At 46.3% G+C, this 20,250-nt stretch overlaps 2 protein-coding genes across 2 annotated transcripts; one reads left to right on the top strand and one right to left on the bottom strand.

Moving 5' to 3' along the window:
- The first annotated feature begins 9,449 nt into the window (after window positions 1-9,449).
- On the top strand, window positions 9,450-16,314 carry LOC124649842 (RING finger and transmembrane domain-containing protein 2-like). The gene is made up of 8 exons (XM_047189407.1): window positions 9,450-10,064; window positions 11,272-11,348; window positions 11,786-11,954; window positions 12,643-12,731; window positions 14,160-14,324; window positions 14,431-14,508; window positions 15,193-15,296; window positions 15,685-16,314. Exons 1-8 carry the CDS (start codon window positions 9,500-9,502, stop codon window positions 15,788-15,790), a joined length of 1,353 nt encoding a protein of 450 aa, XP_047045363.1. The 5' UTR covers window positions 9,450-9,499; the 3' UTR covers window positions 15,791-16,314.
- A 3,606-nt stretch (window positions 16,315-19,920) lies between these two features.
- LOC124647376 lies at window positions 19,921-20,250 on the bottom strand. Its single transcript, XM_047187333.1, has one exon. The coding sequence runs from the start codon at window positions 20,248-20,250 to the stop codon at window positions 19,921-19,923; it is 330 nt and encodes a 109-aa protein (XP_047043289.1).

The raw sequence follows: 20,250 nt of genomic DNA, 5'->3' as shown, positions 1-20,250 counted from the left end.
CATTGTGCTTCATTGTTGGATCTTGTGAGCTGCCTAACATGATCAAGATCATCTATCCGTAATTCTATATGTTGTGTTTGTCGGGATCCGATGGATAGAGAATACCATGTCATGTTAATTATCAAGTTATTATACATGTGTTGTTTATGATCTTGCATGCTCTCCGTTTCTAGTAGAGGCTCTGGCCAAGTTTTTACTTTTAACTCCAAGAGGGAGTACTTATGCTCGATAGTGGGTTCATGCCTACATTGACACTCGGGACGGTGACGGAAAGTTCTAAGGTTGTGTTGTCTTGTTGCCACTAGGGATAAAACATTGGCGCTATGTCCGAGGATGTAGTTGTTGATTACATTACGCACCATACTTAATGCAATTGTCCGTTGTTTAGCAACTTAATACCGGAGGGGTTCGGATGATAACTCGAAGGTGGACTTTTTAGGCATAGATGCGGTTGGATGGCGGTCTATGTACTTTGTCGTAATGCCCAATTAAATCTCACTATACTTATCATGTCATGTATGTGCATTGTTATGCCCTCTCTATTTGTCAATTGCCCGACTTGTAATTTGTTCACCCAACATGCTTTTATCTTATGGGAGAGACACCTCTAGTGAGCTGTGGTCCCCGGTCCATTCTTTAATCTTGAAATACAAATCTGCTTGCAATACTTGTTTTACTTGTTTTCTCTCGCAAACAATCATCTTCCACACAATACGGTTAACCCTTTGTTACGGCAAGCCGGTGAGATTGACAACCTCACTCGTTTCGTTGGGGCAAAGTACTTTGGTTGTGTTGTGCAGGTTCCACGTTGGCGCCGGAATCTCCGGTGTTGCGCCGCACTACATCCCGCCGCCATCAACCTTCAACGTGCTTCTTGACTCCTCTCGGTTCGATTAAACCTTGGTTTCTTGCGAGGGAAACTTGCCGCCGTGCGCATCACACCTTCCTCTTGGGGTTCCCAACGGACGTGTCAACTACACGCATCGGTAGCACATCATAATCGGTTGTGAGCCTTGACTCCATGTATTCCGCTTGCATCCCGAAAGTTTCGACGGTCGATGAAAATCCTTGTCACATTTGTCGGCTAGTGCGAAACTTCCTTTGATCGTAATTGGTCCCTTAGGTCCAGGTAACCTCCACAACAAGTACGTGTAATGTGGTACCGCCATAAACCTGGCATATGCTGGCCGTCCCAACAGGGCGTGATATTGTGACGGGAAATCCACGACTTCAAATTCCAGCTTCTCGATCCTGTAGTTTTCTCGGGTCCCGAACTGAACGTCGAGATTGATCTTCCCCGGCGGATAACTTGGCTTCTCCGGTGTGATACCGGTGGAATCGTGTGTCGGTCGGTTTCGGGTTTGCTAGGGATATATTCATCTTCCTTAGTGTATCCGCATACATAAGGTTTAAACTCGTTGCCGCCATCTATGAATACTCGAGATACATCGAATCCCGCAATTACCGCTGGTAAGATCGGTCTTGACTGCCCTGGTCGAGGAACTTGCTTGTGGATGATCGGCTATTGTGAAGCCAATATCTTGCCACGACCGGTTAAGGTACTCGGCTGTTGGTGGTGGCATCTTCTCTCGCCATAAACACCGTCGCGAGATTACTTTCTGAGCTCTATTGGATGGCCTGCCTTTCTGAATCATCGAGACCGCTCCGTTAGAGTTAGGATCAACATAGGGCGGTGGAGCAGGTGCTGCCGCTATTCTGAGCTGATGTCGATTTTCATCCGTAATCGCGGGAGGAGGTGGCAAGTGAATCTCACTCCTAGGTCCTTGAGGATTTCTGTGCGCTGCCTGAGCATTTGCATGTCCTGCCCATCTTAACATTGCCTGGAAATTTCGGCAATCCTTTTGCAAGTGTCCTGACTGTCTTTTTCCATTGTTGTCGAGAAAGAAGTGCATCTGACACGGCCCGTTCATCATCTCTTCGGGGGACACAAAAGGTCTCTGGAACCTTGGCCCGGTATTTTGCCTATTGTTTCGGGAGTCATCTCTATTGTCGCCTCGCTGTTCGTTGCTCCTCCGGTAATCATCTCTCGTTGTTTCCTCCGAGTGTTTGCTCGAAAGCCAGCCGAAATTTTCCCAGGAGCATCATAACTCGAGTACTGCTGAGGAAATCGTCGCCTACTTTGATAATTTCGGCCGCGGTCCTCCTCTGGTGACCTATGCCGTTTGTTGTGAAAGGCATCTTCTCCATCTGCCCATCTGTTTGCTATCTCCATTAATGCGGATGCTGTCTTTGGATTGGTCCTGCCCAAGTCCTCGACAAAATCTCCTCGCCGGATTCCTGCGACAAACGCGTCTATTGCCCTCTCGTCAGATATATTCTCTGCCGAGTTTTTAATGATGTTCCATCTTTGGATATATTTCTCATTGGTTCGTCTGGCTTTTGTCGACACGACCTCAATTCCTCTAGCGATGCAGGTTTTTTGCAGGTGGAGCGAAAGTTTTTGACGAAAACGTCCTCAAAACTGTCCCAGCTGTCGATGGATCCTGAAGGAAGTTTCTTTATCCAGGATCGCGCGGCTCCACTCGAGTGTATCTCGAACACTTTGCATAGGCTGTTGCTCTGGTCCCCCACGTGAGCTTCACCGATTCTAGGTAATCGACTAGCCAATCCTCTGGATCTTGCAGGCCGTCGAATTTCTTGAAACTATCGGGCAACTTGAATCCCGAAAGGACTCGAGTTTTTCAGACTCTCCTTGTAAAGCATGGTAAACCGCACATGTCCTCGTCGTTTATTTCTGGGGAATGCCGATGTTCTCTTCTATTTTGCCGTGCTCTGTCCACCCTTGCTTGTGCTTCGTTGTGTCTCTTGCTCCACTTGTTCCTTCGGGAGCTGCTGCTGCTGCCGTGCGGTCGTGGACTATTTTGCCTTGCTTCGTTCCTTCGGGAGGTGTTGGTGCAAACGCCGTCCCCATGGCTCCAACTCCTGCCATTGCCATATTGTACGGTGCTTCCCTTGGATCTCCTGGAGGTGGCCTTGATGCGAGGATAAAGGCCTGTGTCGCCATATACCCGGCTTCTGGTGTCTTCGGGATGATGTTTCCTCTCGTGTCTATCGACATAAAAGACATGTCGAGGTTTTGAACCAAGTACTCTCTTTCTCCTTCGGGTATGTTTTGCAGCCTTGATCTTGCTCGTTCCGAGCTTCTCCGTGGCTATCTCCCGAAGTTCCAGATTGTCGACTTAACTCTCGCTCTTCGCTCGCTTGAAGCGGAGGCTACCTCCTTTCTTCTATTTAAAGAAGTCTGTCTGTTTTTCCAATTCCCTTGCGGCTCGTGCGAGCCTATATTGATATGCTTGCAACTCTGTCGGCGTGGCTGTTGTAGCCATTGATTCCGAGCCATCCATAGCTCTTGCGGCTCTATCCCATGCTGCTGCGGGAGTTGAACTCTATCGCGAGGCTCAGATCCAACGTATTTACTGCCTAGACCTTGTCGTAGATTAGAGGGATCGACGTATGGATTTCCCAGATCGTCAAAAGCCTCAGATGTTTCCTCCTGATCACGACTTGGCTCTCCGATGGCATAAATCTGATGGTATTTTGTATTTAGATCTGTGCTATGTTTGGTGACACCATCATAAAGATTGGCGAAGACCTTGCCCACTGTAGTGGATTTGTCGATGAAATCGAAGCTGTCGACGCTGCTCGAGTCATCGCTTATATAGGAGTCCACGGATGACTCGAAGGACATGTCGCTGAAGATCTTGGCGAGCTTTTCGCTTGCCTTGGTGCTGATGAAGCGTGGCGATGAAGTCTCTTCTTCGCCTGACTCGATTGACGATGTTGAGTTCGAAAAATCGGAGTCGACTGCCGACAATCCCGATGAGATCGGAATTTCGAGACGATACGCTCCCTCTTTCCCGACGCGAAAGTGGAATCTTCCGATCGTCATCTCCATAGGCTCCTCCAGATACGCATATGCATCCAAACGGGAGGGCGGGTGAGGAACAAAATCAACGAGACCGGTTTCGATCTGTTTACCTCTGTCCATGATGTTGCTTGCTACTGATGAAGTCGACGATCTTGAACGTGCCATCGAGATCAGCTCCTTGTCGCCTCTAGATCCCACAGACGGCGCCAATTGACAAGGGATTAACTTGTCAATGCCTACGGATTATAGACTAGGGTTTAGTTAGATGTAGAGGGCAAGTAGATCTCGAAGGTTTCAGCTCGAAAAGTACTCGACGAATATAAAACTAGGGTTGTGTTGACGAGTAAATTCGATCCTCTCTTTGTCCCTCGACTCCCCTTATATAGGAGGCGGAGCCGAGGGATTCGTAATACACACGTTTACATAGTCCGGGAGGGTTTCCAACCCATCCCGCAAGATTACAAACGGTGACTCCTATTACAACTCTAGCTTTCCTTAATAATATCTTGGGCTTCCGAATCTTCTTATTCTTCGGGTGATGGGCCTTCAGTAAACCCCGGGTACCTTCTTCGGCAGGCCCATTGGGTATGCCTATGTCAGGGGGTAGGTGGGAAGGAGTAGAGGATGGCACTGTGAGGTGATGGCAGGAGGGTGGTACCATCAATCCGCTGTGCCCACCTACTACCCTCCCCATGCCGCCGCCGCCTGCTCCTCGCCTTGCGTGGCCACATGTCGGGGATTTGGGGGGCGAGAGGAGTCCGAGAGAGACAAGGGTTAGGGTGGATGGGGATGAGACGAATCTTTCTTTTTATTGTGTCAGAGAGTTTCACGGTGATGATAAGCGAGAAATTCCACCAATTTGGAGGAACGAGTTTATTCTGTATCAAAGGGGTATGTATCGGTTCCATTCCTTCCCCACTACTAAACATAAGGAATGAGTGCTAGGTGAGAAATGGTTCCATTCCGTTCAAATTTATTTCCGATGCAAACACACCCTAAATTGACAACAAACATGACACGTGACAATAGGATGATGCCGTAGGACAATAGAAGCTTCCACACCACTTTCTTGGTTACTAGACTAGATAATTGGGTGTGGGTATATACATGGTAATTGAACTATGGATAGTGTGTCCGTATCTGCATTGTGATCGAAATCCAATGCCACTTTATTAGGGCATGTGCAATGGCTGATAAGACCGTCTTGTCTAAACCCTGCCACGTAATCTAGATATAACAAGAAACATGATGTACACTTCATTATTTTTTTAGTCTTATCTTTAATAACCAAGCATTCTGAATATGTGGTGAGAGAAATTATGCTTAGCAATCATCTCTTAACTAAGAGAAGACAACGACTTTTTTAACTTTCTCTTTCATCCACCTCAGCATTTATCTTACGTGTCACGGCAAGATATCACCATTGTACATGCTCTTATTGGTTGCAAAAGATCTAGATATTATTATCCACATTTTTTTTGGACGTGGATACCTACTTGCTATATTGGCGTTTCCCAGTAAGAATGCATGTTATTTATGATTATCCACACTCAGCTTCCACCCCTATATAGGCCAAGAGGGCTGCTATACACGCGACGTTTTACATCCGATATTCGTACGATCTGGGCTACCTGTGTGCCTACTCGAAAATCCAGGCCAGGCCCATCCAAACCTCAAAGCTCAAGACAAAATCCATCTTCTCCACGTGCATTCTTCCTTGGTTGTAACTCTAAGAGCATCTTTCACAAGTGCACTAAAAATCGCCGGCGTTAAAGCTAGCTGCGAGCACGCTGTAAATGTTTGCCGCGCGCTGCTCTAATTTTTCCTCCGCCGGACTCTGTATTATGGAGCGTGTGCTCTGGCGCGTAAAACGTTCCTCCGCCGAACGCTGAATTATGCAGCGCGCAGCGCGGCGCAAACAACTATTTCGATCGTTTTTTATACAAAATAGATCAAACAAAGCACGAAAAATTAATTGAAAATACGAAATATATTAGAAAGTTCGACGGTACATCGATATTTATTTGAAAACTACCCTAATCTACTCCGAGTCCCAGACGAAGACCGACGAGTGGGTGGTGTCGGACACCGGAGTGGATGCCACTTGAAGGAGGAGGAGGAGGAGGAGAGGACGATCGTAGATGGCCCGGTGTCGTTTTTCTTCTCCTCCGCCTTGCTCGCGGCCTTCTCCGCCCTATTCGCCTTCCTCGCCGCCGACGCCGCCCGGCGCTGGTCGCGGTCTGCCTTCTTCTTCGTCGCCGCCTTCTCCTAATCCTTCTGCGCGTAGAACGCCTCCATCGTGGCGACGTCCTCCGGGAACTGCCGCGCCCACTCGAGCGCGAGGCGCTCATCGCGCTCCGCGATTACGAGGCGCTACTCGAGCTCGCGCCGGCGCCGCCGGCTGCTCGCGCGTGACGGCCGGCGACCGGCGGCGCGAGCGCCTCCGCCTGCTCTCGCGTCCACACATCATGGAGCGGCGGGAGCGGCCGAGGCGCCATGCGACAACGTCGTAAGCGCGCGCCGCCTCGTGCGCTGTCTCGAACATGCTGAGGCGGATGCGCTCCTCCCCGGAGAGGATCTCCGCGTCGAAGCGGCAGCTTGGCCGCGCGCGAACGCCGTGGTAGCCGGAGGAGGAGCGGCGGCAAGGAGGCATCGCGTCGGCGGAGGCAGAGCGACGGCGGGGGTGCGACGTGGGAGGCAGAGCGATGCACGGAACGGTGGAGAGACACGCAGGCGGTGAAGTTTCGGGGCGGTTGACGGGACACTCGCGGCGTACGACTACCACCCGCGGATCTACGGTGACAACCCACCTCGCTAGCCCCTCTACTTCCCGCAGGCGCAGCGCATGGCGCCGCCGCCGGGCGGTGTCGGGCATCTCGCGCACCGGTTCATCGGGATCCAGTGGCCGGTAGCACTCCACGCCGTACGGAGGCCATCCGATGGTGTCTTCATCCTCGGCGGACCACGAGGCAGCTCCAACGCACCGTCCAGAAGGATGGCGCTGGTGAAGAAGGAGGTGAAGTTCGTCGACCTCGCCGCTCCTTCTCCACCATCGGCACCAAAAGAGGAGGAGGACTGGGAGTTCTCCGGGACGACGGCGCGGCCGGCGACGGTGCAGACACCGGCGTCTACAACGCCTTCGATCGCTAGTTTTTTATTTGAATTCATGACACTTTTATACAAACTCGCTAGAAATCGAATGAAATCTGTCGTCTTTTGTGTTTTTGAATTTTGAACATTTTTGGGGGTTCGCGTTTGGGGTGCGCCGGTGTGGGGAAACCTTCCCCAAGTGGAGGAAAGTGTGTCGGCGGCCATGATAGTGCACCGCCGGCGCCAGTGCCGACACCTATTTTGAAGGCGTCGGTGTAGATGCTCTAACAGATTAGCGTAACATTGCTATGCAAGTCCGTATATTCCATGAGAAGTCGATAGCTTGTCAATCCATCAGCTTTGTGCAGACCAAAGAACTCAGCGGAAATAAGCCAAGGATAGGACTTGCATAGGGCAGCGACTGATGAGTGATGATTAATTGGTTGTAGTGGATCCAATGGAAAATTAGCGCTGTGAAGAAGTATTGTCGGACAGAGATCGTACAGTGATTGTCGTGTGTGGAGCAATTCCGATAAGCCAATCACCGTAATTTCTTTCAGAAGTACTAGGAATCAAAGAATGACTCGGATGATTCCACTTCTAGGGTGTTATATTTAAACTTGACTCCAAATTCGAGAAACATAAAGACGAATTCTTTGTTAATACTCCCTCCGTCTCAGTTTAGTAGTCTTCCCCATATCCCTAGGTCGTCAATTTGATCTATATAATTTAAATTATATAATGCAAAAATTATACGAAAAGTGCTTTTAGCACACGAGCTCCAGTGCTCTCGCTCAGTTAAAAAAATTGAAAAATATTTTTACAAGTTATAAAAAATCATGAAAATAATTCTGTAGATTACCAATGATACATCCCACAATCATGGAAAATCCCAATCCGAAATTCTTTTTATTTTGACCTGGAAAAAAAATGACAAATTCTGATATGTTTTGGAGATTTGAACATGACTACTCAGATCTATAATTTTTTCATTTTTTTGTAGCTCAAAATATTAAGTATTTGAAATTGATTTTTTGCCCGTTCGTGGGATACATCATTGACTATGTGTGGATTTTTTTCCAGAATTTTTTACAACTCAAAACTATTTTTTTTATTTTTTTTAAAAGAGATCACTGGTGCCCATGTGCACCAAATCTCTGTCCAAAAATTATATCATTAGAAAATAGAACATCTAAACTTTTTAATAATATAATTTTTTATAACATATAATTAATGCTATCTTGATCAAATTTGAGATCTAGGGGTACGCGCAGGCCTAATAAACTATGAAAGAGGGAGTAGTGAAAATGAGACCTATTTACAACCTAATTTGGATTTCATACTTTCTCAAGTTGTGGATTTAAATTGAACCTACGATTGTGGAGCTTCTTTGTCTATCTATGCTAGGAATCTTAGTTTCCATGGTTTTGCTATCTTTTCTTTCTCATGATTCAGGTTCTCTTGGGGCCATTTAATTAACAATCTGGGGTTGACCAGGCATGGAGGTTTTGCCATGTTCTGATTGATTTAGGCGTCGTGCTTCCAATTAATTTTAAAATTGTATGTCTGCAAAATTTACTTAAACATAGGGGCAAACTGTTATAATATGAACTAAAATTGGGATTTATGAAATTTGCGATGCGATATCGCGGTGAATCCAACAAGAACATGAATCTGTCATTGCCTCCAAATGGTAGAAGCCGCATCAGCTCAAATCTCAGCGGGAGCACTTATCAATCGCGCTTCTAGCAGATGCGTGTCAATCGGATGAAGTACTTGCCCCTGTGCCTCTCGCCGCGAAGCTCCGTCCTCCTCCCTTCTCCATCACATTGCGAAAAGAGCTCCACTGATCCGACACTCTAGAGGTCCGTGGACTGCTAAATGGGGGCGGAAGGAAGGCGCCATCACCACGAGATGGGAGTTGAGGTCATGTGTGGACGAGGAATTGAGGCGGCGAGGACTTGTGAAGGAGAGTGTGACCCGGGAGTGAAGGAGAGCGACACTTTTTGTTGGGATATCAACATGAAGAAAGAGATGCGATAGAGGGAATGGGTAAAATGAAAAACAAATCGATAACTTATGTAGGAGGTAAATTATTTTGGAAAACCGCTGAGCCGAGAAGATCAATTAAATTGGTCCAGAGGGAGCAATTAAATTTAATTAATTCCTTAAGCAATGTTACTAGTAATTCATGCGTGTGTTCATACGTGTAAGCTTATATATTTTTTAGCTGGGTTAATTTTATACTTTGAGTAATACACCGTACTATATTAACCGGTAAATTCTCCATTATACACGGCTAGTTTACATATCCACACGCCCATTTCGGGGAAAAGGGATAAGCCAAATCAAAAAGAACACAAGGAAAACAGGGGAGACGGTCACCTCCGCGACGAAAAGCCAAACAAACCAACCCAAGCAAAGCAAAGGGGGGATCTTCCATTTCCGGGGTCTCCGCCTCCGCCTCCGCCGCTCCGCGTGCGCCGTCGGCCTCGCCTTTCTAGGGCTCCGCCGCCGGTCATGGAGCCGGCGGGAGGCTCCGCCGATCGCCGGGGTGCCGGGCCCGGCGCCTCCGCCGGTCCCGCGGCTTCTGGCTTCCGCCGGTACGGCCTCAATTTCTCCGCCTCCAGCCTGCTCCAGGCCCCGCTCGCCGCGCTCCTCGAGTACTCAGGCGTCGTGCCCGCCGGCCCCGGCCCACAGACGCCGCAGCAGGCGCTCCCTTCCTCCTCCTCCTCTGACGCTGACGGCCTACTTTCCGCCGCCGCGGCCGGGGACGGAGAGGTCTCGATTCGGATCCAGGGCGACCCGGACGCGCCGGCCGCCACGGCGGCAGGGGCCCCGCCGCAGGACTCGATTGAGGCCACCGCCGCCTCCGACGTTGACCCGGCCTCCGTGGCGGGACGGGGAGCCGCTGCCGACGCGGAGGCAAGCGGCGGCGGCAGCGGCAGTGGCGGAGCGACGGGGAATGGGGCCGGGGACCGCGCGTACCAGCGGTACGACGTGCACCACGTCGCTCGGTGGATCGAGCAGATACTGCCGTTCTCGCTGCTCTTGCTCGTCGTCTTCATACGCCAGCATCTCCAAGGTTTGATACACATTTCCGTGCACTCATCCAAGATGCCTTCTTTGCAGGATTCTCCTGCTATCCGTCTTAATGTTGTGGCGTTTATGAGCTGTTGTTTAACCTTCCTAAGAATGCTAAACAAAATGGAGGGCATTTTAGAGCAAGTCCACAAGAACATACTTGGTTGTGCTAATGATTGTGATAACTTTGATACGCTCTATTGCGGATGTTAAACAAAAAACTATGTTTCTAGGAGCACGTTGCGTAGTCCTGATGGTCTAGCAGTGTTACGATGCATTCTCATTTGTCATAGCATCTATTTGGCTTTCCGTTGTGTGGAGATTTAATGAGCGCAATTACAGTAGTTTTTTAATTTTTATTTTGCGATGAATGAGTACAGTTAGTTCTGATGTTAATGCTTGTACCTAAGCTGTGACATGTTCCATTTTGATTTGTCATAGCGTCTATTTTACTTTCTGATGTTGTTGGGTGTTCTTATTTTGGGTCATTATAGTTGGGAACACAGCAGGGTTTGATTCAGCATTTAGTGACATGAATCCAATGTGGAATATATGTATAGTCGGGTCTTGGGAGTTAGCTTCCATTACTTACATTCAATGGACTGGCTCAAAGCAGGGCTCCTCTATTAGGTCAGAGCCACACCTTATATTTCCCAATGTGGTAGAGCTTGAGGTTACTTGATCAAGTATTCCAACCAGTTTTCTATGCTTGTAAATAAATGCATTTTCTTCCTACCTTAATCGACGACTCGAAAGGAACATATTAACATCTACCAATAACTACAACTTTCTTGTAAATGTGTTTATATTCTCATGGTTTCGCAGTTATACACTTATACTAAAGACGGATACGTTTTTTTTTCATAGTCTCTTAGCATTTAACCTGTCTGCTAGGGGAGGCTGTGCAAACCAGCTTATAGGCTGTGAGTTTTGGACCAACCTTCTTTTCCATGCAATAAGAGATCTGCATCTCGATGCTCTTTATTACTAATAGTGGTGTTATTAACATATACCTGTAGAAAAAACTCTTTATTTGGTCATTTTTATGTATATCTTATCCTTATAATTTATGGGCATGCATATCCCTTTTCTGTTAGAGAAGTTATAACAAGTCATACTGAGTTTCATTTGAATTTCCTCCTTCAGTTATATATACCTGTTACTTTTTGGGATTTTGCATGCACAATAATGTAAGGATTGATCTGCAGGTTTCTTTGTCACGATTTGGATTGCTGCTGTAATGTTCAAGTCAAATGATATATTGAAGAAGCAAACAGCTTTGAAGGTTTGGTGCTATATTTCCAATTTTGCATAGCCTACTGAGTCAACCTTTCCTTTCTGCCATCCTCATGAGTTGACTCATGATGACTGTGTGAAACAAAGAGATGTTTCATTGGTGATTTGTATTAATAACTTCATCAACATAAAAGCATAGTCAAACAATCAATATCCCGAGGCTATAATTGATGAAGAGCTTTTAGTTATAATGGCCTTCGTTTTATCCCTTATTATCCAGTTTGGATAGTACTGTAGGAAATGAAGATTTCAATGCAGCTGACCCTGAGTTAAATTTCTACTGTTAGCATTAGGTCATCTAATAGCATGTGGCTCAGACAGTGCCATTTGTGGATAAACAAGTTGGAAATCTGTTTGTTAGATCATGAAAACATTTCCCGTGGTCAACATTTTGATATCAAGTCACATATTTTCCCTCTTTTACAGGGTGAGAGAAAAGTTGCTATGCTGGTTGGAATCACCGTAATTTTCGTGATCCATGTGTTTGGCATATATTGGTGGTATAGGAACGATGATCTTCTTAGACCTCTGTTCATGCTTCCTCCAAAAGATATACCACCATTCTGGCATGCAATTTTTATCATCATGGTCAATGGTATTGCTACTGCCTGAAAAAGTTCTCAAATGTCTTCTCACAGTACTGTAGTGTGCAGTAGCTGAACGTTGTCCAAGTTACATAGATTTGCCTTTATGTGCTGTTGGTTATTCTGTTTATACTGCCCTATCTGAATCATTTTATACATTTCTTATTTGTACTAAATAATTTCATTTTGGAACTGCCAATTCACTAATTTAGCTTGTTAATTTGACTGGTTGCTAGTGCAGTATAATTGGAGTTAGCCTTGTTCTTTTCTCATTTGCTAGATTTTTGAAACTTTACATGCTCCTTTAATTCCTTCATTCCATTGAGTTTGTCTACTTCTCTCAATCGGTATTCACCTTCAGAGCAATTATAAAAAGTTACAATGAAATACATGGAAGAAAATAAGTATGTTGGAAAACATATTTCAATATTTATCTGCATCAGAAATCTAGGAATACTAGAAATATGACATGAACTTGATTGTGCTCAGTTCGGAGTTTGATACTACTGCACTTATACTGGCAACTCATATGTTTAGCCAAAAACAATTCTTCATAACTGTTCTACATGATCATCTTCTAAGTAGAAAAATGTATTTTATCTAGCACGAAATTTTTTGATCTGTCTATAGGTTAGCATAGTTGGTACCATGGTAATATGTTATGTCGCATCGACATTTATAAACAATAATTACCTGCAGATACAATGGTCCGCCAGGCAGCAATGACCGTCAAGTGCATGCTACTTATGTACTACAAGAATAGCAGAGGTCGTAACTACCGTAGGCAGGTGATAATCTCTTCTATGTTATTGTACATACAATTTTTTTACTCCCTCCATTTCAGAGCTTAGGGCTTAAAAGTTTTCTTGTTTTTTCCACAAAGCTTAAGGCGCATGCGCAAAACTACCGCTAACCTTCCTATATTACCCCTCGCTCTCCTTCCCCGTCGTCCTAAAAAAACGCGAGGAGTTAATCGTAGCATCGACCTCGCAATCGTTCTCAACGTCTGGAATCTGCCTGCGCCATGGCCATGGCTGTGGTTCCGGACGTGCGCGCGGAGGAGGTCGGCCGAGCTTGCACCATTCGCATCTCCCTGCAGCGCCTAGTCCTCTCGACTGGCCCTGGAATACGCCGTCAAAGGAGCGCGCGTTCGTGTCGCCCTGGAACCCACCGTGCATCTTGAAGGAGGGCACGCCCTGCCGCTGCTCGCGTATCCATGGAACAGGCGTCCAGGCTCGTACTCGCTGGCGTGCAACAAGAAGGTGGGCGCACCCTTGGTGCCGCTCGCATCGCCATGGAACCCAAGGGAGCTGCGTCCCCGTCCGGCAGCACTACACTCGCCAACGAACCGATTGGCATGGCCACGACCTCGGCCGCTCGACTCGCCGTGCACCATGAAGGAGGACACTCTCCCGGTGCCTCCCCGTGCCACCATGTGTCTCGTCGGAGGCCGGTGAGGCCAAAAGTGCCTCGTCCTTGGCCGTTCCCCTCGTCCTTGTCCAGTAATCCATGGCATGCATGGAGTTCTGGGACAGGAGCCGTCACATCGACTGTGCGAGAAATGGGGAGCCCAAAACTTTACGCCTTAACCTTTGAAACGGAGGGAGTAATGATGTTCTTGTAGTCATGTTTATAACACCATGTCCGTAACTACGGTAGGCATCTGCAAAGCTAAACTGTAGGCATGAACTTCTCTTCTTTTTCCAAACTGGATGATTGGTTGTTCTAAGAACAACCTGCCTCTGTCCATAATAGTGGTTTTTTTTTTGGGTCAAAATTTAAACCAAATTAGTGTGTGCAGCTGCTGAATGCTTCATGCATTCTCACAATAGCAGATAGTTTTCACTTTTCAGCATTCACACACCTAGGTACAATGGTACGGTTTTATCACAATAGTCTCTACGGTATGCCGCTTACTGAATAATGTTGAAACATCATTTGCCAGAATTTTTCTGTTGGGTTCATCTGCTTTGTGTTCTAGGGTAACATGTATGCCAGAACTTCCATGTTTAGAACAACTGGCTATGAGGGATTCGAATAATTTTGTTTTTGGTTCTATGAATGAGCCATATCTCGAAAGCCAACTAGCTCCTTGCTTCCTAGTTCCTACTTTAAGTTCTCTCCGTTAGTAGATGCCGGCAACTCCATTTGATCCTTTGTTAAACATCGACGGGATTGTACCTGTTTTTAAGATTTTCCTATTCTTATTTTCTTAGGGACAAATGCTAACGCTTGTGGAGTACCTTCTGCTTCTGTATCGAGCTTTATTACCAACTCCTGTTTGGTACCGGTTCTTTCTGAACAAGGAATATGGAAGTCTGTTCTCATCTTTAACCACTGGTCTTTACCTGACATTCAAGTTGACGTCCGTAGTTGAGAAGGTACTATTATTTATTGCATTTCACGTGCAAGCTCATGGGCCAATAACATAAAATGTTGTCTTTCACATGTCGACCATCTTCTTATTTTTGGCCATATGTCCTCCAGGTTCAATCATTCTTATCTGCAGTGAAGGCATTGTCGCGTAAAGATGTGCATTATGGGTCTTATGCGACATCAGAACAGGTGAAAGATCATTTTCTGTCAAGTGTCTGAACAAAAGTGCTGTATGCTGTGTATAACCTCCGACAACTCTTCATGCTCAACTGCTTAATAAAGTCCCTCAAAGTATTAAATCCCCGACAACACAGCCACTGTCAAGTTCGCATATTCAATAATTTCCATGCAAAAATAAAGACTTATGAAAAATGCCACTGCCTGGCTGCCAATAGTTGGCTACTTTGATAAATGGCACCAAGACAGTGGCAGATATCGAATTATCCCTTTTTTGCAGTGGAAATATTCGTAAGTCGTTTCTTTCAGTGGCATTTTTGAATATGCTAAGTTGGCAGATATATCGAATTAACCCAAAGTGTTAAACCCTTTCTTCTTGCATGTTATTTTTAGCTGTTTCTTATGTAGAGTCAAAACTCTTGCTAACATGAGTTTTGGTGTTACTTAACTCTGGTTGTTTTTTCTTATGGCAACACAAAACACCGAGGAAGCTCGTAATTTTGTGTTGCTATTATTATCTAGTCATTTCATCACATTATTATTATTATTTAATTATTTACCTTCTATTGAGTTCTCAGTTATCCACGATGTGCATAATATTAAACAACAAATAGGTCCTTTGTTTTGCCATTTTAGTTTGGATCTATGAATTTTCCAATTGCTAACGTGCTGGTGTGTTGGTGGAACTATCTGCAGGCAGTCGCTGCTGGTGACATGTGTGCCATTTGCCAGGAGAAGATGCATGTTCCTGTTCTCCTTCGCTGTAAACATATTTTCTGTGAGGATTGTGTCTCTGAATGGTAACACCTTTTGCTTACGTGTTCCTTCATTGTGCATTATTTGGTCATTTGAGTCTGTCTAGTTTGATGTGCAATTCATTCATAAATGTACTTTACATCTGGATATGCAATGTGTTCTTGATTAGTCGCTGCGCTTGAATGAATTTGCAAGATGATGGTTAACCACTTTGGAACTTCAGTATGACCAGAGGTTTAAGAGTTCATATGAACCAGACCTCTTCGTGACACGGCACAAGATACATTTCTGTTATGAGAGTTATAGTAATTAGCAGGAGCGAAATGAGATTTAATTGTCTTTTTTGGTATTGAAGTATTTTATGCCTTAATCTTTACCTGTATTCTATCTGGAAATTTGAACTAATGATGGCTTTATCCTATTCTCTTCTAGGTTTGAGCGAGAACGAACTTGCCCCTTGTGTAGAGCACTGGTAAAGCCTGCTGACATTCGGTCATTTGGCGATGGTTCTACAAGTCTGTTCTTCCAGTTGTTTTAGACTCCAAAATGGAAAACCCTAACTAACAATCAATCACAAGCAATTGGTTATAAAGAGTCCAAGTAGAAGTCCTTTGTTCTTCATCATGCACACCATCTTCTCCATATGTACCGAGGATAATGTGAGAATGTTCCTGAAAATCATCTGACCGCAACCATTCTGTTCATCCATATGTTCAAGCGATAGTTAGAGAGCTGGTCAGTTCTGACATCAGCAGAAGTTCCCAAAAGGAGTAGGAGTTACTGGTCCAGAGTATTGCTGGAGGAATCTACTTCTGCGGACCCTGAAGGGCTTGACCACATTCTGCTATTGGCATGCTCGATGTAAAATTGGTAATTCTTTTAAAGAAGTGATGTGTCCCTTGTATAATTGGAGCCTGCAAGTTTTGCTTGCCAGCAGGAATTATGTTCGGGAAAGTGATAGGAATGTAACATGTAAAGCTGTGATACATCAAAATGTTGAAAACCATATAAATTGTACTCATTACAAACAGTAAATATTACAAAGACCACAATGTTGACACATATCTTATGTTTTACTCCATTTTCCTTTGATTGCTGGTCTACTCTGGTTCTGCGATTGCTAGTAATCCAATTGTGCTACTATTTGTTGACTTATTGGCTCACTCCGCTCTTCATGCACAAATTACCAGAAAAAAAGGGTTTGCATGAATGGTTGAACGAGTTTGTTCTTTTTTTTAATAGAGATCAAAACCCAAACTGAAAGATCATTTGAGCATGAGAGTCTGAATTACAAAACGTTCTTTATCATTTCTTATGTCTGTATTTTGACATTAGATCATATGTTGATAGATTTTGGTGAGTTTTTGTTTGACGAGCAAGTGTGCTTCTCTTATTACTTCGTGTCTTGGTCAATAGGTGCTATTTTCATTGTTTTATCCACTATTCTTCTGTAATATAAGCCACACTCCATTACAAAAAAAATCTTTTGACATTCCAACTAGTAAAATACTCCAACATAACAAATTTGCACAAAAATTTACTCAACTTACGAACTACCAAACAACTCATAAAACTTTGAAATGACTACCCATCAACGCCGAAAAAGGAAAAAAAACACTGCGCTACTCGTGTACAATGGCATGAAGTTTTGGTTGTACTTTCCCCTTTATTCAGTGTCATTTTCACTATGTGAGTATAGTTACCCCATTTGTTGGTTGCATATAATATTCTTATATAACTTTAGCAGGTTTACCTCGTGGAGGATGTTAGGGCATCTCCAGCGGCGCGACGCAAATGGTCGCTGAGCGACCGTTTTCGTCCGCCGTGACCGGAAATGCGTCTGGGCCCTGCTCCAGCGGGGCGACGCAAAGTGATCGGCCCGTCCGCGGAGACGCAAACCTGGCCCAAATATGCGCCAGGTTTGCGTCTCCGCGGACGCTTGGCGGACGCGGCGAGCGTCCTCCATTTCTTACCCGGTCCCGCAAGTCAGCGAGAGCAAAATCGACCGCTTCGACCTGATTTCTTTTTTCACCCTCGTTGGTGCCCTAGTGCGACGGCCCCGCCCCAATCCCCGCCATCCGCCGCAGCGCCGCAGTACTCGCCGCCGGCACCGTTGTCGCCGCGCGGGAGAGCAGGATCGTACTCGGGGTTGGGGCTCCGGCGCGAACCTGCCGGCTGTTTTCGGGTGAAACGTTGCCGGTTGCGCCGCCCTTCCGCGCCGCCCACGACCTGTTCGACCTATTGCGCCGGTAGGTTTCTTCTCGTTTTTTCGGCGCGATTTGTGCGCGGCCATTGATCAAGAGTTCGTATCGACGCGGATGGACGCGTGGCATATGGTGGAGAAGTTCCGCGCGGAGATCGTTGACTCCTCTTCGGACGACGAGTCCGATCATTCGTCGCACACATTGGCAACTACTGCGGCCTCCATGATCCACGAGTTCACCTCAAACCCGGGGCCGCAGCACCGGGGCTCTGTGAAGGGGCGCTCGAAAAACCGCCGCGCAACGAGTGGCGGGGCAGGCCCGCCTCCACAAGGACTACTTCCACCTCACCAATCCGATCTATCCGGAAAAATTGTTCCGGCGCCGATACAGGATGTCAAGGGACCTGTTCTTGGTCATTCTACGGGGCGTCAGGAACTACGACCCCTACTTCCAATGCAGGCCCGATGCAACAGGTGCGCTAGGCTTCACCTCCTACCAAAAATGCTATGCGGCTATTCGCATGCTCTCATATGGAATGGCTGCTGATATATTCGATGAGTATCTTCGAATGGGTGAGAGCACCTGCCTTGAGTCCATGTACAGGTTTTGCCGAGCCGTGATTGCCGTGTTCGGACAGTATTACTGTAGGGAGCCAACTGGTTGAGGATACAAGATGCCTCCTATCTATCAACGAGTCTAGAGGCTTCCCGAGAATGATTGGCAGCATAGATTGCATGCACTCGGAGTGGAAAAACTGTCCATTTGGATGGCGGGGTCGATATGACGGGCATGAGGAGGGACGGACTGTCATTCTTGAAGCTGTCATATCTCAAGATTTATGGATTTGGCATTCATTCTTTGGCATGGCCGGTTCCAACAATGATATCAATGTGTTGCACCGATCACCGGTTTTCGAAAGGCTCATGCAAGGCAAAGCTCCCCGGGTGAGCTATGAGATCAATGGAAATGCATATGACAAGCCATATTATCTTGCTGATGGCATCTACCCCGACCGGGCCACATTGGTGAAGACTGTCCGTAATCCAAACTCCGAGAAGACGAAGAGGTTTACCAAGATGCAAGAGGCTTGCAGGAAAGATGTGGAGCGTGGATTTGGTGTGCTCCAAGCTCGGTGGGCAATTGTCCGTCACCCGGCAAGAACATGGTCCCTGAAGACCATGCATGAGGTGATGACATGCTGCGTGATCATGCACAACATAATCGTTGAGAACGAGCGTCCTGATGGCCGCAATGAGAACCAGTGGGAATTCCAAGGTGAGTTGGTTGCGCCACTTCCTGGAGCTTCATCTTGGCAGGACTATCTACATATGAATGTAGAAGTCACAAACGATACCGTCTCCAAACAGCTGCAGACGGATCTAATTGAGCATCAATGGACCATGGCTGGCCATGAAGATCATGCCTAGAGGACTAGTATCTTATTTTCATGTAGACTTTTAAAAATTTAAATGTTATAACTATGACTTCGTTGAAATCCTATTTGTTGTTTCAAAACTTCATATTTGATGCAAACGCGGAAATGCATCGCGCCGCTGGAGCCACCCCAGGGTGCAAACGAACGCGCGGACAAAAACGGTCTGTCTCGCGTCCGCCACGCGACGCAAACGGACATTTCGGACGTCCGAAATGCGTCGCGCCGCTGGAGATGCCCTTAACTGTAAGGAAGTCCACCGTACTAGACCTGTGTCTCATCCACTAGGACAACTACCCTATGGTTGTCCGTGATACAAATCCTAGTATCTTACGATAATAAGGTTTTGTTGTACTGAAATGATATGTATCGTACCGTGTATCCTAATCCAGTGGTATCGTTGTTAGAGTGAGATACCATACCTTAAATCAGTAGTATCCGACAAGTGATACCACAAATCAGTTGAAATTAATCAAAAAAATTAGTTAACATTGCTGACATTAGTGAACCTTATAAGCATGTAATCAGTTCATGCGTTTCGTTTCTTATTATGGACTAAACATATTATTTTCCACCTCGTGTTGAGATGTATGCTTCAAGTCTAGAATATTATATGCTCTCTTACAAGAACAATATGACATGCCAAAAAATATACGATACTGCTAACGGTATACAACGATAATCTATTGTATTTTGAAAAATAGAAATAACATAATATTGTGATACAACGATATGATTCTACGATATGATACTGCTAACGGTACCACACCACACTGGTATGATGGTATCACTCTCCATATTTACCAGACTCTCGGTATAGACATCACCATTCTTTTTTTTTTGTTGCGGGGGGACATCACCAATATGAATGTGTGTGTGACATTGCAGCTCAAATAAAATTGCACTAACAAAATCCGCGCAGGCAGTTGCTCAACTTACGAAGAGTTAAACTACCAAACAATGTGTAAAAAAACCCTGAACTAATCACCTACCACTAGAGGCAAAAAAGAAAAAAAGCATTGCATTGCTCGTCTATGACTCGGCGGCCGACGTCTTCTTGGCATGATCCTCGGAGCCTTGCTGGAACACGGAGCCGATCTTGGGCTCGCCGAACATGGAGACGCCCTGGCGGGTCATGAGACCAGCGTACTCGCCGGCAGCGCGGACCTTGTTCTTGAGGCAGACCCAGTGCTCCGCCGCCGGCGCGTCCTTGAACTGCCGGAACCGGTCCTTGGCGCTCTCCATCAACGTCGCGTCCTCGCCCACCGTCCTCCGGAAGCACCTGGCGCCAGAGGCCGCATCCTCCTCCGCCGGCCTCCTCACGTCCGTGACTTCCGTTGGCGCTGGTCCCTTGTTCTCCAT

The sequence above is a fragment of the Lolium rigidum genome, chromosome 4 (genome assembly GCF_022539505.1).
Source record: "Lolium rigidum isolate FL_2022 chromosome 4, APGP_CSIRO_Lrig_0.1, whole genome shotgun sequence".
Taxonomy (NCBI): domain Eukaryota; kingdom Viridiplantae; phylum Streptophyta; class Magnoliopsida; order Poales; family Poaceae; genus Lolium; species Lolium rigidum.
The sequence above is the reverse complement of the archived record's forward strand: the minus strand, read 5'-3'. Positions and strand labels throughout refer to the sequence as shown.